Consider the following 23,955-nt stretch of genomic DNA (forward strand, 5'->3'; position numbering starts at 1 on the left):
TGCTTCGTGACTGATAGTTTGCTTGGCTTGGCCATTATTGTTAATCATTAAGTGCTGTTAGATATACAATAATCTAATGTCTAACGTTATTAAATGTGAAAATGGCTGCCCAAATGGGAAACTCTCCACACACTGTTAGTATGTTTCATTTCTGGACAATATTGCACATTTCTATTTTAGTAGTAGCAGACAGGCAACCATGTTTTAACACTCTCAGTAATGATGTCTCTGGATCATCATTTTGATTGACTGTATTGTAATCCCTTTGAGAAATACTCGACAACAACTAACCCAGCAAAAAATTCAATAGCTGTCGATAGGTTATTGCGGGACCAGCATTACAAGTGCTGATCCAGCACTACAGGTGAAGGTGTAGTGAAGCAAAATGTTTTCAAAGTACTAGACGGTTGAAAGGATTTGTGAAATTGAAGAATGTGGTATAACTTCTGCTCTACATGAGGCAAGTGCTTAAATGGCAGAAAGAAATTATTTTAGTCTCTGAAGGGAGTCCAGGATTTTCTCCTGTGTTCTGTAAACACACACAAACGCACATACACACACATACTGAATAATTCACACCGCCTGGAGACGGATCTACAGTAAATGAGTGTGAGTGAGCGCAGGTTAGGAAGTAACAGATACCATGCGGATCACAACAATCACAGGACAAAAAATTAAAACAGTCAAGGAAAAAAAATCTTTCTAGTTTTTAGAGAAGTGAAGAAAAAAGGTCATTGTTGAAATAAAATGTGCTACTTTTTATCTGATAACAATAGCTCAACAAAGACAGGCAGCAGAGAACCCTGGCAGCAACAGGTCCTTGCTGTGAATCCCGGGACATGAGGGCTTGGCAGGACCATTACCCTGCCCTGCTGGACTTTAGCACTGATCCAAAAGCAGTTCTCTCTGTTCAAAAACCACACAGCAGATAATCAGCACTCACTCAAAGGAGAGAATGGACATGTTTCTGTGAGTGTATTGAGGAGCAAGTGTCATGGTAGATTCTTGTTCCTCCCCTCCCCCGTCCTTCCCAGACTGCTCTCATATGCCTCCGAGGTTCACATTAGACTCAGGAGGATGACGCAGAAACTGTCCAGACTGCCATTGCTGGTGGTGGAGATGGTTGCATCTCATACGTTAAAGAACATTAAAGTCCATGGCAGGAGCAGAGGGGAGTGACGAGAGGACAAGGAGGATATGTCTTCCTACCAAAAGGCTTGTTCAAGTAAAACACACAAGAATGAATGAACACCGAGCTGTAATTTTACCAGCAGAGACAAAGAGAGTACGTTTATCACCTTACAAGTGAAAGAGTCTGACTTTATTCTCTCATTAAATCAACAGACTTCAGAAAGTCAACATTTCTTACAACACATGATCAATTGTTATAGTGCAATAGAGAAAACACAGCACATATTCACACATTCAACAACACCTCCCGGGCGTGCATAGTCTCCCACTTGGACAAGCGTACACACACAAACACTTCAGCACACACTCAAACACATACGCTACAACACATCCATACACCCATTTGTAGATAACATTAAGAGGCTTGTGTGATGATTCTTTTAATCCTTTGTAGTGTCTGCGTATAGTCAGTCACCCACTTACATTTATATAACAAGTGAGTGCATGGTATTTTAACATAATTATCAAACGTATCCACTTGGAAATGACTATCATTAGACTTTGGGCTACAGTGCTCGTTTCCTTTTCTTCCTGTCTGTTCTTGACACAAACAGACAACACTTAATGGATGAACGTTGCACCCAGGACTGCTGAATCCAGGGAAATGTAAGCGCTAACAAGGATAAGTTTTATACTCACTCAACATAAACCATTTATATGCATGACTAAATGTCGCTATTGCCTTTGCGAGGGACGTCAAACGGGAGAGCATGGTAGCTATTCTGGAAATATTTTCAAATTTCCTCAAAATGATGATGACAGTGGGTACAAGAGTTATTGTTGGCTAATTAAAACTACCCTGTGGAGTTTCCTTGTACACTAATAAGAAAAAGTTATGTTTTTCACCAAAATGCATTGTGTATTATCTTTATGTGTTACCTAAATGTGTTGAGCGCATCTCCTTCCTCGCAAATACCATTTTTTCAGATTTTAAATCTAGTTTGACGTTTTCTTTTTCACTGCCGTTGTTGGTGCATTGCTACATTTGTTTTTGTGTTACGGCCACCTACTGTCAATCAAAGGAATAGCATAAAACCAAAGGCAGGATAGGAATTACTACACCACTCCACAGTGCTACAAGTGGTGAAAAACTCCACAGGGCACATTTAATGCATTTACAAAGACATTTTTAATTCTATGAGCTGTTCATGTGTTACCTGTCTGCCCAGTCAGACGAAAGTAATAAAAATATGGTAATAAAAATAAAAATGGTAATGTGAACGGTTAAGGTAATGTACCTTTGACAATTGAAAAACTCTATCTGCTAATGAAGATCATATAATATGAGAGAAAGATCCAGAACAGCTACTTAATGGACCTTGAGGTGACTTTTTCCCCCTTCTTCATCATGAGTTTTGAGACTCAAGCATGGGAATAACAGCTTATAGATGGCTGTTGCAGCTGGTCTGGTACCAGCTGCAGAGCTCAGTCAATTCTCACTTGATGTATTGGTGGTTAAAATCTTGTACTGAGCTCATGATATTTATCCTGGCATTTGGGAGTCTCTCTCTAATTATCAATCAATCAATAATGAGAAATCTGTTAATTTCCAAAGCATTATAGAATGGTTTTATCAATTTTATTCTTCCCACAATATTGACAAAATGGAGTAGAAAATAGCCCTCTGTTATCTGTTTGACTACAGTGGAGTGCTGTTACACCTCTCTAATCCTTTTAATTTAAGAACCCGTACACCTGGTCTGCTCTCATCCAGGTAATCCAGGACTGGGTTGTCATAAGCCAGCTCTGCCTTCCTCTGGGCGGACTCTTTCCTCAGGTCGATAGAGGTGGTCTGTGTCGAGATGTGCTCCTCTTCTTCTCCCTGCCCTTCCTCGCATGTGAAGCTGCAGCAGACAGTTGCCTTGGTGATTAAGCGGTCGAGCGGTTTGAGAGAGTGCATCCACTGGGGCAAGAAGTCCCAAGTCTGGAGCTTAGCGGGCAGGTGACCGGGGCTGCGGGCCTGCATCACATTTACCATGGCGATGAAGATGGTCACACCCAGAAAAGGACCCCCGACGCCAGCCATCACCCGCCAGCCTGCCAGCGAGAGGCCCAGCACCAGCGAGGGCAGGAGCAAGAAGCAAAGGAGAAGGTACAAGACTGCAAACCAGCGGTACTTGGCAGTGCGCTCACCCAGGACACGAGCCATCCTTATCGGCAGACGCATGAAGGGAAGGGGATACCACAGCAGAATGCCAAAGACGTTGAAGAAGAGGTGACACAGAGCAATCTATATACAAAGAGAGATAAAAAGTTACAAGGCCAGATTTACTAATAATCTAACTGGATGGAAGTGACATGCTGTTTACATGCTGTTTAACGTGCTGCAGCTGAACTTCTATCTAGCCTACAAATTGAAGTTAGCAGTGCACTTCCCCAAGTGAATGTCTGTTGATGTTACAGCTTTATGCAAGATTTTATTGACTGTTTTGAAATCAGGTCTTCATCTATGTAGACGGATAATGGAATGGTATTCGATCGAAAGATGCAAAACTTATGGTCGGCATTAAAAAAGTTTAATATAAATTTCTCCCTTTTGGTTTATGTTTTTTCCAGGGCAAGTGATTTACAGAGAGCTGTAGCATACAAAAAAATAATAAGTCCTCCATCCTAAACGACAACATAGGTTGTTTATCCATGCCTCACAAAATGACACATATGAGCTTTTCCTAAATTATCACACCTACCAGTGACATTTGTTCATCCCTCACAAAATAGCACATTAGCATTAACTACATTATGTAAGTCACGTGACCTACGTCAAACGACATCAAACACGTAGTTAATGTTGTTTAGGCAACAAAAACTACCTGGTTAGGTTCAGAAAAACGTTGTGGTTTCGGTTAAAGTAAGTAAATTACGTAAGTAATATGACCAAAGTCAATAACAGAAGTCACGTGATGGAAGTCAGTAACGCTATTTCAGTTAAAACTTAAAATAACTCAACATTTACTAGTTGTCACATGGGACTCGAATTCCGTTCTCCTGAGTGAAAGTCCAGGGTTTGACCCATCCTGCCTCCTTATACAGACACGTAACCTGACTTCCTCTTTTCCTACCGTTGTACGACCTCTAGAGGTCGCTGCCGCAATAATCGTAAATAACATGCTGCACAAATGACCTATATTGTTATTATAATAATGGGGGTGGTGATGGCACAGGTGGGGGCGGTGATGGCGCATAGATAAGATGCTTGCCTTTGGTGTGGGAGACCTGGATTCGATTCCCACTGTGAGACATCCACCATTGTGTCCCTGAGCAAGACACTTAACCCCTCGTTGCTCCAGAGGCGTGCGACCTCTGACATGTATAGCAGTTGTAAGTCGCTTTGGATAAAAGCGTCAGCTAAATGAATAAAGGTAAATGTAATCCGCCACAAAAGAGAAGGGTGGCATTGCCTTCACTTTCCTTCGTCTCATTTTCCTTCTATTTTAAATTGGCTGTCATATCTGATAACACTGGCTTACTTGTATGGCTGCTGGTAGCTTGTTCCCGGGACTGGCCAGAGCTGCCAGCAGGGCTGTGGCAGTTGTGCCGATGTTGGACCCAAGGGTGAGAGGATAGGCCCGCTCCAGACTGATCACACCAATACCTGAGAGAGACAACACCGAAAACAGAGATAAAGATACAACAGAGGCAAGTTTCAGCGATGATGAACTGTAACTTTTATAAAATACTTGATAGGTACATTTGTCTAATCAAACTACACTGATCTGTCGTGTAAAATGTGGACATCTGTGATTGGGATTCCATTTCTGAGCAGCTGATGTGATCTTAAATCACTGCTTTCACAAGGATTAGAAGCAGCATACAAGCACAGCAGAAAAATGAATGTTCTTAAGAGTTGTGAATACTATTCTCCAAAAGGTTTAAAAATAAGTATTTAAACTATTCAAATTATTCGACTCAAATTACATCTCAGATAAACAGAAAAAACATAAAATAATTCATACTTGGTGTTTATGATGAACAAAAGCCAAATATTTGAAAAAGCAACAGTGGAATCATAGAGGCTGAAATATGCCTTTGCCAGATAAGATGACTAATGACAAATGAGTGGCTGCTTGACAGCAACTGACAACCAAAGTAGGGCAATGCTGCTCTAGTTTTTATGTAGTTAATATTGTTGAAATTGTGTGAAATAGTTGCTCTCTATCTGTTATTTTTTCATTTGTTTTCAATTTGATGATACTATATTATACTTGTATGTACTTGCACTATGTATGTACTGTATGGATTGCTGCATTTAACATCTACTACAACTGACTGCTGTTTGCAAGCCAAATTTCTCCTTGTGGATGTTAAAGCTTTGCTCTGCTCGACTCTATGACACAGTAACAGCAAGTAAAATAAATAGAAACACTTAATTAAGCATATCTGTGGTTCGGAAATCATCCACCATGTGTATAGTCGCTTGTCTTTTAGCTTCTTTTTCAAGCTGGTTAATTACTCCTGTTTAAAATGAGAAATTATTCCCATCTCGCATTTATCACTGTGTTGCAGGCTGATGACTCAGTCATCACTGATTTTACATGCTTCATTTAGCCAGTGGTATACAGTGCCGGTTATGAAACATGTTCTTATAAACTTCACAAGACTTGATCTGTGGAAATGAGCAGGTTTATGTCCTTATTTGGCCCCATGCATCTAGCTGGCAAATGAGCTATTAGCCAACAAGAAAATCTGAGGTATTCTCACTAGAATGAGAACACACAAATCTTAATTAGCCATTAAATACATGACATAAACCTTTCTCCGAGATCATACGAAACAAACTGGAGAAAACCAACCAAACCAAGTAGCAAAGTAAAGTTGGACAGTGGAGAAGTGGGTGTGGTGTTATAAAGTAAAGGCAGGTTGTTAAAACAAGTAGCTGTCTCAGGGTGGGCGGGGGGCATCTGGACAGTAAACTACTTTCAGAAGCTATGAATGTGAACAATCCAATCTCACTGGTTTGCCATACGATGAATTAAATCTGCTTTGTCACTTTGTTGATGTTATGCTTCATCCAATCATCTACAGAGTCATCTCCTCCATAAGACGTCACGCTGGTTATAGTCACACAAGTATTATTTTACTGTGTTAAAATATGCTGTCTGTCAGATTCCTGGTCACTGGGCTAGGTGATACACATCCAGGAGAGTAAAACAAAGCCGAGCGGCATTTCTTCTGCTTATGCTGTGTGCACACTGTATGCCAGTTGGTGAATTGGCTCACATACTAAGGCAACACTAAAGTACTTTAGGTAAATTTAATTTGAACACTAACCCAAATTGACGGTACAAAACTGCAGCAGCAACAATTTATTGCAGAAGACAAGTCACTGATGATTACTTGTCTCATTGGCAGTTAGAGGTATCTAACAAAGATCATTTCTTTCTTTCCAGCAGCTATATTTTTGATAAATTTGCCAGTTTATTTTATTTTGTGACAGGACAGTGGAGAGAGAGACAGGAAATTTGGGCTAGAAAGAGGGAGCGACAGGCAGCAAAGGGCCGTGATTAGCTAACTGGCTTCCCTGCCATATCAGGTTTTAGTTTTAGTTTTATTTTAATCTGTTAAGAACTTCCCCATGTGCTGAAGTGACTTCACAAGAGACTTTGCTCCATATCTCTTGTCAAAAAGGCTGCTAGAAACAGTTAACCACAATAAACTCATTCTGCATGTTTCCACTGGATTTTAAACTATGTAGTTTATCCTCAGTTGTTGTGCTTTTACTTAATACTAGATGTTGGTGTTACATAACATTTGTTGAAAGTATTGTGTTGGTGAATATCATCATGTTTGATATTAGGGCTGAACAACATATTATATTATCGAATTTGCAATATGGCCTAATCGCAGGAGCTGCAATTTTTTGATAAAGGTAAAATGTATCACAACATACCATTCATCATAAAGGAAGCACTGTGGTGCAACAGGGACCCCGACCTAAAAATAATTTTCTCCAGACGTAAGGAAACATGCTTGTACAGACCCCAGCAAAAATCAGATCATCATCATTTTTATTTAATTTGTTTTTTTCAGTGAAAATTTAATGCAAAAAATATATGAGGTTTTAATAACAGTAAATAACAAACAGGTCTGTTTGCAGACCTTTTCCTCCCATTCTCTAAGGTTACGTATTCCTGTTATTTTTAATGCATGTCTGTGACAAATGTCTTTTGTGCACATGGATTTTTCATGAGGTGCTGATGTCCTGTTTACTTACAGTAGTTATCACATTACCATTTTATCTTCTAAATTTGTTTAACTTTATTTTCACAGAATGTAGTGTAGCCTATAATATCCCCACTAGAGGCTCTCATAGTTTTCACAGGTGCAAAAGCATATATATCACTCACCTACAAGGGGAGTCATGGCTGAAGTAAAGACAGAGCTACTTTGGACCAGAAATGTTATCCCTGCACCCAAAAACAAGGCCATAAATCCTGCCAGCCATCCAAACGGATATGGCAGGTCTGTTAAAATAAAGAGAGGTGAGATGGAAATTATCTACATGTATATGCAAATAAACATCAATACTAGTATCTTCTACACAACCTCGTTTGTGAAATTTGCATCCAAAGCAGCTTAAAAAGGTTTTCTTGGTTAATTGCAAACTCTATTTCTATACGCTATGTAAAAGCTCAGAAGCATGCCCACCTGTGTTGATAACTTTATGGATGACCTTTGCTACTTGGCCTTTAAGAAGAGAGTTGAGCAGCTTGACCAGAAGCAGCAGACAGGTGCAGAGGACAGCCAGGGAGCCTGCCAGGAGAATCAGGCCCACACTGAGGTCTGACAGCTCGGTAGACACAAACAAATGCCTGCCTGCGGAGTGACAGGACCAACTATCCTCAGTATTCAATCCCAGAAACACTTAGTTTCATTTCATTTTTAACAGGACCAGCACTGAAAAGAAAATACATTCTAGAAATACAAAATGATTACAGAAACATTGTACATTTCACAAAAGTGGGCGGGTTACAGATATGACTGAGTTTGAACTCACACTTCAGTGGCGTGTGGGACATGTTCGGACTGGGGCCACAGTTTTCAGTGCTCACATTGCCAGTCGTCTATAGAAAGAAGGATGAAAGAAGCGACTGTGATGAAAGATAAATTAGCAACACAGTTTTCCCTGGCAGCAGTGACGGGCTCTATTTGGCGCCAGTGCGTGACACAATTGTCTGCATGTGCAGGAGACAGCAGTGGAGATGAGCCATTACCATAACAAGGTCAGCCTGGCACCATTCTTTCACCAGGCTCCTGTTCCTCATGTCCTCATTTCCCATGGCGATCCCCGTGATCACACACTTGTCCAGCTGAGGGTGAAAGGAGAAATCATTCAGTGAGTCAAGGTTGAGTTATTAAACCTAAGTTCAAGTCACTTCACAGCAAGTGCCTTGCTGAAGTGTCTCTGAGCAAGACACTAAGGGAAGCTATCTGACTGTTTGATAAGCTTTGTCCCACTTACTGTTGCTATCCCTGTCTAACCTTCCATTGTAATCCATTGTTGCATGGCACCTATGCACCAATTTATAACAGTACCAGCGATAGATTTACCATGTTAATTAAGCTAATGTTGTCTACATGAGATGGTTGAAAACACCATCTCCTTCTGGCTTTTTTATGTTTCTGTCTGACTTGTTTTAAAATGAAAAACTTTGATTCTTAAATATGAAATTGATGGACAAAACGTATCCTCACGAGTTGATGATCCGTTGAAGTTAAAAGACATAGAATTAGAGAAACAGCATTGTTCTTGCATTGAAGTGTAAAGCTAGATAGGCAGAGCATTATAGGTTATGCGTTATAACTGTATAGGCTTTTAGTGAGATGAGTAATCAAAGTGTTTGATAAACTTGGATAAAGCTTCCACACAGTGGGTGTGCTAGGCTTTTCATAATGTAACCTGTAACCCACAAACTAATGTAACCATAATAATTTGCTCATTGGCCTGCAAAGTCACAAACAGTTACTACTGTAGGTAAGCTAGTTAGCCATCTAGGAGATGACACGGTGAGCGTTTGTGTAATCTCGTGAGACTTGGTGCAATTCAAACATGGCAGAGCGCAGCTAAACAAACAATTCATTAAACAAACAATCCGCCAATTTTAAGCGAATTAACAAATAAGAGCAGTCAAATCGCACTGGAGGACCTCGAGGACGAGTGTTTGGAGGACCTTGAAGTTTATATTGACCAGTGTTTTCATCGAGTGGTCATGGGGAAATCAAAAAGAAACCGCACTGAAGACTCACCTGGAGCATCACCTGGAGCAGTCTCCTCGCAAGGTGCAGATTTTACAGAGATTCTGGATTCAATAGACAAGAAATTGTCCAGCTTTGATGCCCGATTATCTCTTGTGGAAGTACTTCACAAAGAGTTTCAGGCTCTGCGGGAATCCCTGGAGTTCAGCCAGAAACAGGTGGTTGAGCTCGCGGCAGAAAACAAGGTCCTCAAAGGTTCGGTTAAATCCCTCACGGAGGGAATGACGCGGCTCTCGGCAGACAATAAAAACATTAGAGAAGCAATCATCGATCTCCAGGCTCGTAGTATGCGGGATAATCTGGTCATTTCGGGTATCCCGGAGCAGGCGGATGAAACCCCAGAGGAGACCGTTAAAAGCTTCATCCAAAATCAACTGAAGCTCCCGGCCGAGACCGTAAAGAACATCAGCTTCCACCGGGTGCACCGCCTGGGAGGACGGCGACAGGAGAACCAGAGGCCCAGGCCCATCGTCGCGAAGTTTGAACACTTCAAGCAGAAGGAACTGGTTAAAGGCCGCGGCAGGGAGCTGAGAGGGACCAACTTCAGCGTTAACGACCAGTTTCCCCGGGAGATCCTGGACCGACGCCGAGTCCTGTTCCCGATAAGAAAGAAGCTTATTGGAGAAGGATCACGGGCTGTCATCGCTGTGGATAAACTTTACGTCGATGGCCAGCTGTACCGCGACCGAGACACCACTCCTTGGCTCTACTAAGAACCAAGTCCAGCAACAGGTGAACTGTATCAGTATGCGATCATTTTTTCCCCTATCAGTTAATTACTCCGTGACATATGGCAAGTTAATAGTTATAAAATACAGTGCACGTCTCAACAGCCTATACTGTGGTTATCTGACTGTCCGATAATGTTTTGTGTATTTTCCCCTGTTTTTGTTTCACTGTTTCTTTCTTTTGTTAATGTTGCTCTTCCTCCGCCGTTTACACATCGATCAGCTGCGCAATTTTCATACTGTTTAATTCACAAACAGTCGGGCACACCGCTAGCACACACACGCAGGCGCATACAACATGAACACATAGACACACACATACAGGCGCATACAACACACACAATGATACAACGCGCACACTGCACACACTAGCCATCACCACATCCCTTAGTTGAATGATGACCTCACTTATAATCACCTCTTGGAATGTACGCGGAGTTGGTTCAAGGGAAAAGAGATTAAAAATTTTTAACCATCTAAATAATCTGCAAGCAGACATTGTCCTACTACAGGAGACTCATTTACCCAAGACAGCAGATAAGCTAACCTCACCACAGTTTCCTCACTCGTACTCAGCCTGTTATAACTCAAAACAAAGGGGTGTCACCATTATGATAAATAGAAAAACACACTTCAATCATAATAACACTACTATTGATCCAGAGGGTCGATTCATTATTGTTAACATTTCGATTCAAAATACTCCTTTATGCATTGCTAACATCTATGGCCCAAATGTTGACGACCCCTCCTTTTTTCATGCTTTCTTCAACTCTCTCTCTGCTCACTCAGACACAGCTCTTATATTAGGAGGGGACTTCAACATGGTATGTAATCCAGCAGTTGACAGGCTCAGTACGGCAGGTGGTCACCGTATTTGGAAATCAACAGACATCCTTAAACAATACATGAGCGATTTTGGTCTTTGTGATGTTTGGCGTTCTCACCACCCCACTCTTAGAGAATATACCTTCTTTTCACCAATCCACCACTCATTTTCTCGCCTTGACTATTTTTTGGTTAGCAGCTCAATTATGACAGACATTTCCAACACTCAGATTCACCCTATCACTATCAGTGATCATGCACCGGTTTCTATCACTCTTACTAAAAAAAGGGTCACACAGCCAACTAGAAGTTGGAGATTTAACGCATCATTGCTTACAGACCTAGATTTTATAAATTACTTCAAAAAGGAGTGGGCAATATATATGGAAACTAATGACCTGCCAGGAACCTCGCCATGTCTTCTTTGGGAGGCAGCAAAAGCAGTCATGAGAGGTAAAATAATCTCCTATTCATCATACAAAAAAAGAAAGAGAGATCTTGTGAATTACAGCTAGAACAAAAAATAAAAACATTAGAAACTACCCTTGCTGCCTCCCCACAGGAACACATGCTGAATGATCTGAGAAAATCAAAACTTGAATTAAATGAAATTATTAATAAAAAGACCCAATTTCAGTTGCAAAGACTACGCTTGGAGAACTTTGAACATGGCAATAGATCCGGCAGATTCTTAGCCAGCCAATTGAAATTGAATAAAGAAAAATAACTATTTCTTCCTTAAAGGACTCAGCTGGGAATCTGACTTATAACCCAGAAGAAATCAACAATGCATTCAGAGATTATTATAAAAACTTATATACATCACAAATTGACCCATCTAGCTCTAACATCGATGCATTTCTGAACAATATAGATTTGCCAAGGTTAGATGATGAACAGATCAGGGCTCTGGATTCACCTGTTTCAATGGCTGAACTCCAGGAAGCTCTCTTACATATGCCGAATAATAAAGCCCCTGGGCCAGATGGTTTTCCCGCTGAACTCTATAAGGAATTCTGGGAAATACTTGCGCCCACATTCTATAGGATGGTTATGCAAATTAGGGGTACTTGCATGTTGCCCCAACAATGAATTCTGCTAATATCAGCCTGCTCCTTAAACCAGACAAAGACCCCACACTCCCGTCCAGTTATCGCCCAATATCACTTATTAACGCAGATCTTAAAATCATCTGCAAAACCCTAGCAAGAAGGCTAGAGAAGGTCACTCCTGGTATAATACACTCTGACCAAACAGGATTTATTAAGGGTAGGCACTCCACCAACAATACACGCAGGCTACTTAACGTAATAGACTATGCCACTATTCATAACCTGGAAACTATAGTTGTTTCTTTAGATGCAGAGAAAGCATTTGACAGAGTAAATTGGAAATTTCTATTCGCTACTTTATATAAATTTGGATTTGGAAACTCTTTCATAGATTGGATTAAAATCTTATACAGTTCCCCAAGAGCTTGGCTCATCTGTAGGTCATTATTGGCTTGCGTGCTTGTCAGGGGTTGGGGGCATCGGGTGCGGGCCGGGACTGGGCTGGTGTGCGGCTCTGTCCTGTGTGCATGCTGTGCATCCTGATAATTGCATTTCGGTTCTCTGAGGGGTCTGGCGACTGGTTGTTGGAGGGGTGGGGGACCGGGAAGAAGGGGTTGACGGGGTGGGTTGGGGTGCGGGCTGGTCCTTTTTGAGCTGGTTGGGGGGTGTCTCCTCTGGATTTTAGTGCCCGGACTGGATGCTTGGTGGTTGTGCCGGGATCCTGTGTATGGAGGGATTGTGCTTTGGGGTGTGTCGATGGTTGCTTGCAGTCGCGTCGCGGCCCTCTGGAGTGTGGTCGTGTTGAGTCCTAGGGGCTATTTGCATCTGCTGACTCCCTAGGGCTGAGGGGCTGTTGCTGCTGTCGCGGGGTGATTGCTGTCTCTTTTCTTTGGGGACGGTGGGGGTTTGTGTGTGGGATGCTTCGCTGCTAGGGAGGGAAGGGAGCGGGGGTGGGGGTCTTCTGGCCTGACCTGGCCTGAGTGGCATTGCCTCCTGGGTGTGGGCCGACCTTCGGATCTGGGCTGTTGGGCCGTTCTGTCCTTGGGTGGGGTCCTTGCTGCCCCGGACCTGCTCCCTTGGGGGCTGGTGGTGCTCGGAGTACTGCTGATTGTGGGGGAGCGGTGAGGTGAGGGGTTAGCAGTGGGGCTGCCGGAGGGGCCCCGGCGAGGACGGGGGATTGTTGGACTTTGGGTTGGGGCTGCACTGACCTGCCTCTGGAGTGTGTGGGGGTCTGGGGCACGGGGCTTTGGGCCTCTGGGTCTGGGGCGGGTCTGCGCGCTGGGGGGCTGGGCCCCCCTGGGCCCGTCCTGGGGATGGGCGGGGTTGTCACTGACTCTGGGGTGCTACCGGTGCTAGAGGGGCTCTTGCTATAAGCCCTGGGCTGGAGGGACCTGGCGTCCTCCTGCTTAGGGGGGTGGGGGACGGGACTGAATAAATGATGGGGCCAGTCAGGAATCTGGTCTTCTAGCCTCCCTATGACCTCCTTCACCTTTCCCCCTTTGGTCATGTCTCACAACATACACCCTTAGGATCCTGGGGGACGGGCAGCCTGCAGGGCGTTTGGGGCTGCTTTATTGCGGCCTCGCACTTCTTCCTCCCTCACTGCCTGCCCCTCAATTTTAATTACACATTAGACACAGAGGGCTTGGGGGGTGGGAGGGGCACGATGGGAGGCTCCACTACCTGACAGTTGTGGGGTGCCTGTGTCACAACTACCCTCCAATTTTAGTTGCACCTTAGTTACCACACACCTTATCTTCACTCCACCATACAACACTTCACAATCCATGACATGCATCCAACACAAAACAATACATTTACAGAGGCAGGCAGAGGGGTTGAAGGAGTGGGAGAGATTCTCATTGGCCTCGTGTCCTACCCCTGGAGCCCCGGGCGTTGGGGGTGCTGTGGGGTTGGTGGCGGCCTTGCCTGATCTGGGGTGGGCTGGGGGGGGTCGGGGCTCCCCTGGCGTGGGGGCCCGCCCTTGGCCTAGGGTTCTGCGGACTCGGGCTTGTGGCCTTTGCTCATTTCTGGGCGGGTGGTGTGTCCCTGGGCCTGGGGGCCCGTTGTCTCCTCTCCTCGCCTGGGCCCTCTTCGGCAGAGGTGAGGCTCCCGCTGCTTCCCCCTGCCAGCTCTCTCACGGTGGGGACATTCGGGAGTCTCTGGGGCGCATGACCGGTGCTGTCGGGGTAGGTTTTGGTGCTCCTCCTTGGGGGTGCTTGACTGGGGGGGCTGGGCCCCTGTCCGGGGATGAGATCGGCCTCGGGGGCTGCTGTCACTGGCTGCACTGTAGGGAGGGATGCCTCTGGCTGGGCTGGGGGACCGTTGGCCTGGTTCTCCCGCGTTATCGCTCCCTGGCGGTAGCGAGCTTCCCGGCACGGCTTTCTGCTGTTCTTCCTTGGGGCGGGGTACAGCTTCCCCCTGGACATGCGGTCTGGGGTCCTTTGCGCTTTGGGGGGTCGCAGGGTGTCCTGGCTTCTGGGGGTGGGGGTCTGCGGTGGGATTGTGGGGCGATTATCGATGCATCTTGATGTATTATACTTTTTCCCTGGGCAGGGTCTCTGGATGGCTGCTGGGCGTTTAGTTTGTGCGTTGGAGTCCGGGGGAGGCATCTCCTCATTGGCTTGGAGGGACCTGTTTGCGTTCCTGTTTTGCTTCGTTGGCCTCGGATCCGTGCTTGCCCATTTCTCTGTCGGCCAGTTGTTGGACCCCTCTGGATACTGAGGTATATAGTTAGTTTTCGGGATGTGCAGTGTGGGTGCGGGGCAGGGCTGTGCTCCGGTTTGTTCTGGGTTTGTGCCTGGAGTTCTCGGCCCTTGATGGATGGGTGGGTTGTTGGTGGCATGCAGCTGAGCTAGTTGATTTTGCCTCGTTGCTGGTTTGGCTGGTGTTGCATGGCGGCCGGGGGGCGCGCTGGGCATGGGGGATGTCGGCTGGCGCCGGCGGCCTTAGTTTTTTCCGGCGGTTGGGGGGACGGTGGACTTTTATTGGCGGGTGCACGGTGACCTGTGCGGCGCGTTTGCTGCCGGGCTGGGACTTGCTGCTGGTGTCTCTCTCCGCTGGCTTTCGCTGTCGTGTTGTTCCGTTTGCTCTCTCTCATTTGCCCGACCTCGCACGCGGGATTCGCGGGGGGCTGCTGGGCATGGGTGTCGCCGTGCTCGCGCAGTGTGCGCGTTGGGCTCGTCACTTGTGCATTGGTGTTGATGATTGCGTGGCATTTGGGCATTGTGGTTGTTTGCTGCGCGGCGGTGGGGTGCTGGATGGGGGAGGCCACTGGTCTATGTTGTGTCTGCGCCGCGGTCGGTCCGGGCGCTGCTCTTCCTCTTTTGCGTTCCGTCGGCATTACGTTGTCAACTGGCATTTGGGTCGGGGTCTTCTGCGTTTGCATCGCGGTGCATCTGGGAGTCTTTGTTTTTTTTTGATTTGATTTATTCTTTTTCTTTCTTCCACCCCTATTGGCTACTGGGGTTCTTGCCTGCCTGTTACAGTCGTGGCGTCCCACTCTCTCTAACAACTACATTCTTTAACAGGCTTATGCGCACACACATGTACATACACACACATACAGACACATTCACCCACACAGACACAAACAAACTTAGGTTGTCCCTGGTAGAATTATTCCTGATGCCTTTCTTTCAGTTACTTATTTAAATTAATTATTATTCCAGCTCTCGTGGCTGTGTTGTGTTGCTTATTTAGTGTGTGTGACTGTTTCTTGTTTTCATTGTTCTCTTAGTTGTCTTAATATGTCATTAATATGTCAGCTGTTTATTGCTGCTGTTCGGCTGGTTTTCTTTTACTATTATTATTATTTTTATTGTTTTTTTTGTTTGTGTTTGTTTGTTGTTGTTTTTCTCCTCCCCAAGCCCCCCTCTCTGTTCTCTTGCAGGTTTCGTTGCTTTCTGCAATTGGTGTTTCCCACAGCTTTTCCCTGTTGTCCCCACCCTCCATCCCCCTTTCCCCCTTCTCTTGCAGGTGTTGTCCTTTCTCTGTGCTGTCTGTTTGTGCCCCCCCATCCCCGTGTCTGCCCCCCTGTCCGGCCCGGTGACAAATCAATACATAATTAAATAAATAATAAAACAGACAAAGGAGTATTTTAATACTCTCTTGTTAAAGTAAAATCTGTCTGGCACAATATGGTATCCAGGTCATTATACTCTATACCAGGCTGCTGGGCAGGACAGGTTTAAAAAAAAAAAAAAAAAAAGCTAGTTAGCCAGGCATGTTCATGATTATAGCTTACATTTAAGCAGATAAGTATAGTGTTTAGTGCATTCCTTACACTTTTACTCTTGTGTTTTTGGTTTTGGAAAAAGCTCTACCCTCCACACTCACAAATGCAGAGTACTATACTAGCTCGTACTCTGGTTGAAGAAGTACTCAAATCATTTACTAAAGTAAAAGTCGATATTCCATACAGGTTAATACTCCATTACTGAAATCAAAATGTTACTTAAGTAAATGAAACAGAAGCATTATCAGCCAAATGTAAAGTATCAAAAGTTAAAGTACTCAGTATGCTGAACATTTAAAAATGTTATGTTGAATATAATATAATCATTCTGTTTTTATCAAACAAATATGTGTAAGAATATTTTTATGTTGTGGTTCATCAATGTGGAGCCAATTTGAGATACTTTGTAGCACAGTAATTCAGTAAGCACTTAAAAAATTTTAGTGTCAAATAAAAGTATTGGAGAAAAAGGTACAATGTTTGTCACTGAAATGTAATGGAGAGCAGTATAAAGTAGCATTAAATGGAACTACTTGAGTGAAATACATCAAAATTGTACCATTTCACCACAGCTCTTACTACAGAAATCCAAAGATTGACAGACCTGATGTGACCAGTTATGGTTGCTAAGCTATGATTGGACAATAGCTGTGTGGGGGAGGTGTTTAGCAAACACTCAGCTACAAAGATTATGATTGGCTAATAGTTTTACCTGTATAAAGAGCTTGGTGACTGGCTCGGTGATGACCTTGAGCAGCTCAGGAGCTTCCTCCCCAGGCTGAAGCCGGAAGCTGGTAACGAGCAGGTGCGACAGCCGGGTCATGACGCCAGTCGCCACCTCCAGCGGCAGCAAGACCAGGACAGACAGCCAGTTGAAGCAGTCGTGGATTGTTGCCCCGGCAAAGGCACTGCAGTGGGTCACAATTATTTTCTGCTAAGGTCAGCCATCAGCATGATCAACTACTCTAAATGATTACTTGTTAATCTGCTTTTCCTGGCTCAACTTTTTTGGATGCGTGTGATGTGATGAGCATTTTAGTTTTGACTCAGTGTGTGAGTATATTGTGAAAGATTAATGAATTCTGCTTATTTTACCAGACACAGATTAAGTAACATGCCATCTGTTCGGTGCCGTATTTTTCATGCCAAAGGGTTACTGGTGTGGGATCAATGTGAATTGGTGCCATTATTGTCACTGTTACAGAAATGACTCTCAAATAGAGGCAAAAGCAAAGAGGCAGTGAACAGCTGCTAAAGCTTTCTCTTCTGCTTTCTCTCCTGCACTTTCATCACTTTTATCCCTGTTTTCTCCATCTCCCCACTTATACTCTTCACTTTTCCATTTCAGTTTCTTCTTCCCTGATCTTTAGCGTCCCCTCCGCTCATCCTCTGCCTCGCCACCGTTCTTCACTCACCGTTGAAACTCGGTCCTCTGTGCTGCCTGCATCATGGCCACTATGGTGTTTGTTACTGAAGTCCCAATATTGGACCCCATGATGACTGGAACAGCTGACCTCACTTCTAGCACTGTGAGGTGAGACAACACACAATGATACATTTTACTTTAAAGTCATCTCAACAACTCTTAAAACTATATAGTTAAACAAAAAACATTGTAAATGTTTGCCATAATTGTGAATGGTAATGTGTCACATACAAACTCATTACACATGACCTTCCCCATTTCAGAATGCTACATGAGTTTTAATGGAGATAAAAGGTAATTGTAATTTGCTGGTAAGAGGAGACAGCTTAGCATTCACACTCTGCACTGGGGTTTATTGTTCAGGATGCCTCTAATGATGATGACCTAGAGGACACATGCACGCACACACACACTCATACAGACACTCTGCCTCCGCATCTCTTTTTGTCTCTGATAATTACCAATAATCTTTCTCCTAGCGCTCTTACAGAAAGGATTTAGGAGCAGCGATGCAGCTTCTGCATACTTCACTTCATATCATTCACTGTAATCGCACAGACAAAAGAGACCTCAAGCCTCGTTAGAAACACATCGCCAGTAATGATAGGCACGATAAAATATAGACTAAGATACAGTATTAGGGTGTGAAATGGTTTGATTTGATTACCTCTCTGATTTCTGTCCAACCTGCTAGATTACAATAAGCTCAGATGTTTTTCAACAGAGCACTACAATCTCAAAAGGGCAATTTCAGGTCAGTCAGTCAGATGGTAATCACACATAAGAAAGTTTATTCATTTAGCCATTTTAATTCAATAGAAAGGATAATGCCAATGATATTTTATATTTTTCTAATTATCAAAAATCTCTAATGGAATGTTATGTATTATGTGTGTTGTTGTCCAAAAACTATTAATAACACATCAACGAGCTAAATCACCAATGTTCCCTTCTCTAGGACAATATTTTGAGTCAATCCCACAAATACCGTCTGGCTACAGGAAATACTCACAAGAGCCCTGAATGTGTATTAATCCACAGCCAAAAATAGTGATAAAACAAATGATTACTTTTTACTCATTTTACTATGTTTGCTAAAAACTCCAGTTAGAAAGCCTTTTTAAGAATGAAAATATGTATTTGGAAAACAAGATGTTTAGTAAGAATGAACGGGCCTGAAAACCACAGACAGGGTGTGGAAGTATCAAAATATTGAGAAACAGACTAACACTGTCTTTTTCTTTTAGTGGGATTTGGTGACAAGATCAATATAGAATAACAACAGCCTTATTTTAAATTATGTTACAAAATAGGAACAAATTTCTTGGCTCATCACCTGGAAGTTTGTACTTGACTGCTGGAGAAAATCTTCCTGTGTCCTAACACACATTTATCTGCTCATATTTATGTATTCACCATAAGTGATATTTGCTAATTTGATCCTTAATGCTGAGCAGCAAATCTAGTTGAATAATTTTCTGTATGTTCCATACTTAATACAGCATGAGACTGGGCTAGAAGCCAGAAAACTGAGATTATAACCATAAACCGCAAATAAATTTGATCTATTTGTTATTGCCACACATGCACCATGGGAGTTTTCTGTATATTTACTGTATGTTACTGTTTTTCTGTTTACTTTAATATCTTTACATGCAAAATACTAGCCTGGAGATATACACAGGCATATAGAGTATACAGCACACACACACACACACACATCTCAGACTAAATGAGCACATTAACACACATTTTCATACGCCTACTCACGTCCAGAGGCCACCAGACTAACAACGATGGAGGTGGAGGTGGATGAGCTCTGGACCAGCACAGTCACCAAGATCCCCACCACCAGCCCTGCCACAGGGTTAGACAGCACTGCATTGTCCTGGAAAATGTCCCCTGCCACTTTACCTGGTTAAATATGCCGCCCACACACACACAGAGACACACACACACACACACACACACACACACACACACACATACTGGTCTCAAACATGACAGGGTCGCCAAGAGCCGTGTTAAACAACATTCAAACTGCTTGTTTCCCCAAATCCAAAAAGGTCACCCGATGAAGGTTTGCAGTTAATTATACAGCGGGGCCCTAGTGGGTGACTCACTTATTTGTCAAACATCAGCTGGTGTTAGTCACGAGCAGTGGGGGTTATGGTACTTACCCCCTGCTAACTGGAAGGCAGAGCTCAGTGTGTCCAAGGAGCAAACAAAGAAGAAGAGGAGGACGAAGAGGAGAGGGATCTTGGATAGATTTATAAGGAGATGCTTGATTTTGTTTGGACTCACTGCTGTGGCCTGTGGAGAGCTATCTGTTCAAAACAACAACCAGGAAGATGGTTAGCCTCACAATGTGCCCTAAATCTAGAGTGCAAAGTTGACCTGTTTAAAAAAAAAAACGAATAAAAACAAAAACATATCACAGATAACAGAAATATGTCTTTCTGTCTTTCTGTGATTTCTGTGTTCTGGATGAGACAGACAGCCACAGTAAGAAATCTCACATGTAGAGAGCAAAGCCATCTGATGTACTACATTATCCATATGCAGCCAAATACTGCAGTGTGACAGCAGGGCTTTGCCTTTGCTGCCCAGACTGCATTATCCCACTGGCCCTGTGTGTCTTTTGAGCATGTTCTTATCTAATGAGCATGTGGTTCAGCTTCTGCTGTTGTTATTTCAAAGAGACCCGACCTGCTGCCAACCCTGGAGATGAATGCGTGATTCTCCTCTTCGTGCCACTCTTGTACCTTTCTCTTTAGGGAGTCTGTCTGCCTCCCTGAGTGAAGTTGTACTGGAGTGGTGATTGGTATGTTGGTTGTTGCCCTCAATGCTGCTGCTGATGTCAAGTGTGGAGCCGATGCCAGACTCCCTGTCCTCCTCCAGCGGGAGTTTGGCCTGTGAGGAGAGCTGAGTGCTGTGAATCCTCAACCCTACAACAAAGAAAAAGAATTCACACTCCAGTGGTCAAGATCAGTTCTGACGCATTTCAAAGGCTTATAAAAAAGAATGCTCGGAGTTTAACAGAATAAGTTACCATCGTAGTCGAGCCCTGTGCTCCGTCTAGAGGACACTATAGTTATAGGTCGAGATGACATGCTGCTTTGAATGCTGTGTGGAGACAAGGAGGTAATTAAAACCCCAGGATGACGCTATTGTGAGAGTGAATGTTGTTTATCAGCCACTTGCAGCAGTAAAAAGAAGCCAGAGGAGACCAACATGTCTGTACAGTGCGTGATCCCATCACTCACCATGCTACTGAGATCAACACACAAGCAATAAGGAGAGAACAAAGGCGGCCCACGTTCTTTTTAATTGGCAGCTGTCCTTAATTCCTTGTCAAATCACACACTTAGGCCAAATACACCTCGAAGGCATCGTTTCGCCTCTCAACAAATGAATGCCTTGTCAGAATCAATAAGGAAACATCAGTACCAATGGAACTTGTCTTGTCCTCCGTTTCCTGCAGCTGCAAATCAGCTCTTAAAGGGACTCTCCACTGTCTACAGAGCAGCAACGCCTTTTCAAAGGTTTTTCACTCTCTCAGTTTAAAGAGACTGTTTTTTCCCCCTTTTCACGTCAGCCACTTTGCCGTATTTTGGGGACCCCGGTGAAGGAGGGAGTACTAATGTGTCTCTTAAAAGCAAAGAGGATGGAAGTGAGTTCAGCAATTACAGCAGCCAAAATGACAGTAATCACAGTCATTGCATCTCTCTCTTTTTGTGTGGCATCCTCCTGCAAGTTCTGATGTGCAGGGAGGCCCGGCTAGCATGTGTACATCCAGCTATCTGTATGTGGGAGCATTTGAGACAAGTTCCATAGATTGCAGCTGAAGAAACTCTGAAAGTACTTATTATGTGTGTGTGTTTGGTTAGCCTCTAATCTATCTGCCCCACGCTCATCTGTCTGCCGGTCTGCCACTCTCGGTTTCTGTCTGTTTCTGTACTCTTTGTGAGTTTGCCTTTAAGTATCTATGACTCAAGGGTATATTTTTATGCTGTTTGTGCTTCACCAAAATTGCACTAATAGAGTTTTACTGGAAGTAGAAAAACAAAAAGGATTACTGAAACATTATGTGACTCTTGTCGTGAGTGATGGCTGACTCGCCAACAATTTCTAAAGGATACATGAGTCGTAGGTCCCATGGCATTAGATAAAAATTAAATTTAGAATAAATTATTCATTTCAAATGACAACAGAAAGCTTCAGTGTTGATGATAGTGGCTTTCAACACATGGGATTAGTGTGAAAATGTTACTTATCTTAAATATTTGACATTGGCATATGCAGTAAAATATCCTACCTTGACTGAGACAGGTGTTGTGTATGACCCCCTGGAAAGGAAAGTGTCAAACTGAAGAGTCAATCATCTTTAAATACGCCACCAAATCTGTAGTTGTCAGGAGGAACAACTCATCTCTTGTAGATTAACTTGCTCCATCATCAGAGACCTCACTGTTAATCAATAACACAAAAGCCTTAACTTAATGACGCATACTTTGGGAAAATACATTGTGTATTAGGTGATAAATGATGTTTGCTCAGCCAGCTACTTTTCACCTGATTTGGGGCCAGATAAACATTCCAAGATTAAGAGGACTGTTTGATGTGATTTATGATGCTTGTTCTTTGAGGTTCTCCTAGTTTTACATGTAAGAGCTGGGGAAATCTGACATCTGGTGGTAAATGGTGGTAGAAAAGTATCAACTCTGCTGTTCATCATCACGTACAGTAACCCTGCAGAGATTAAAGCCATGGTATTAAGTGATAATTTCTTCCATGAGATAAGTCAGTGAAAGTATTTCAAACACGTTCAGTGTAATCTGCTTGACTTGCACTGAATGTTCAGGCACTTTTGTGTGTTTTGCCAGGACACAAGATCAAGCATGTTGTGATTGGAAATTAACTATCTGGGAGATTTTCTGAGATCTTCTTAACACACACGCACACGTATTTACTTACACACCCCACTACCCACAGATAATGTCCTCCTCACCATGGGAGAAGGCCGTGATGGCCTGAGTAACAGGTGTGTTAATAATTAGTCCAGCTACAGTTCCATCATATCAGCAGTGCTCTCAACCAAATCCGCCAAACCTGCTGACCTCAGATGTGCATCCATGAACTCAGAGGAGCAGAACTTAATAACCCCCTCGAGTTGTTACTTCCAAACTGTTATGAGTGCTGGAAGCCAGAGAGAGAGAACAGCTCTGTTAGTGTGCAGGCAGCTGGACAGGAGCCGCAGCAGCTGCTGTCAGTGGCGAGTTGGGGAGAAATCCTTGAGATGCGGTGCAGCATTAAGCAGTGGCAAAAAAGAGAAACAGAGACGCACACGCACATATGGATGCACAAATCACACACATGGCTATATCTCTGGCGTGGTTCCAGAGCTCTTTGATAAAAACATCCTCCATGATGCTGTTAATCCCCTCTCCAGATGTGCAAGCCATAGGGAGGTTGCTGCCACCTCTAAGCTTGGGGATAAACCAAACAGAGGCCACCAGGTCGTCATAGACCATCCTGCCTCTCAAAACAACTGCCAATCAATGAGCTGTAGGTGCATGCTGTTAGCCCCCCTTTGCTTCTCAGTAGGCTGTGTTATCCTGTTAATCTTACACTGAGGCATAGCATATGATGCTTTCAGTAAGCTCGCAGTCTGTTGTTTGAGTGAAATGTCTGTTAATTATCGCTGCACATACTGCAAGTGATACATGGACATCCGTGTGTCTGATTTCAAAGATTTGTTTTTTGCTCTGATCAATTTTTATCATCATCAATGTTGTGGCAAGGTGACATAATGTAGCTGCGGCAACAATTCTTACCCTTCACACAGAAATAAATGCTAATATGTCTCATTCACCTTAGCCATTGACACACTGTTGTCTACCAAGACTACGTGTAAAGAAGTTAAAGTGCAAGCAAATAACTAATTTTTGTGATTTTGTTTCCAGGCATACTACTTCACATTTCAGTCATTTTATATAGAAAATAATTGTTAGTTGGGTGGAGATTAATGTTGATAAGACTAAAGATATTATTTGTGTCAAGCAGGATTTCTCAGAAAGGTATTTGACAACCAACTTGCTGAAACTGTTGAAAGTTTGAAACATCTTGGTAGAATTCTGGACCGCCAGTTGAGCATCTCTGAAAATCTGTTTTACACTAGTTTCAAGGAATGCACACAAGACTCAGCAGCTTCCGAGTGAGTCAATAAATCTTAGAAAT

The 23,955-nt window shown here is 43.5% G+C and overlaps 1 protein-coding gene across 1 annotated transcript; it reads right to left on the reverse strand.

The window, feature by feature from the left end:
* Positions 1 to 1,286: 1,286 nt before the first annotated feature.
* Positions 1,287 to 22,074, reverse strand: slc34a1b (solute carrier family 34 member 1b). Its single transcript, XM_038699235.1, has 13 exons — positions 22,034 to 22,074; positions 20,768 to 20,841; positions 20,481 to 20,663; positions 19,896 to 20,042; positions 19,486 to 19,629; positions 17,705 to 17,816; positions 17,002 to 17,197; positions 8,403 to 8,498; positions 8,186 to 8,252; positions 7,837 to 8,004; positions 7,536 to 7,652; positions 4,659 to 4,783; positions 1,287 to 3,421 (listed from the first exon to the last, which is right to left on the reverse strand). The coding sequence occupies exons 2-13, from the start codon at positions 20,826 to 20,828 to the stop codon at positions 2,831 to 2,833; spliced, it is 2,007 nt and encodes a 668-aa protein (XP_038555163.1). The 5' UTR covers positions 20,829 to 20,841; positions 22,034 to 22,074; the 3' UTR covers positions 1,287 to 2,830.
* Between the last annotated feature and the right edge of the window lie 1,881 nt (positions 22,075 to 23,955).

This window comes from Micropterus salmoides, unplaced genomic scaffold (assembly GCF_014851395.1).
Source record: "Micropterus salmoides isolate LMB-PRFRI ecotype aquatic unplaced genomic scaffold, ASM1485139v1 Ms_hic_scaffold_5, whole genome shotgun sequence".
NCBI classification, from domain to species: Eukaryota; Metazoa; Chordata; class Actinopteri; order Centrarchiformes; family Centrarchidae; genus Micropterus; species Micropterus salmoides.

What these genes read in the sequence shown, in the direction of transcription:
- slc34a1b (XM_038699235.1), bottom strand. Translation starts at nt 20,828, where the DNA reads ATGTCATCTCGACCTATAACTATAGTGTCCTCTAGACGGAGCACAGGG. An exon ending in CACAGGGCTCGACTACGATG is followed by an intron (nt 20,664 to 20,767) that starts GTAACTTATTCT and finishes TCTTTGTTGTAG; the next exon opens with GGTTGAGGATTCACAGCACT. An exon ending in CAGACTCCCTAAAGAGAAAG is followed by an intron (nt 20,043 to 20,480) that starts GTACAAGAGTGG and finishes TGTTTTGAACAG; the next exon opens with ATAGCTCTCCACAGGCCACA.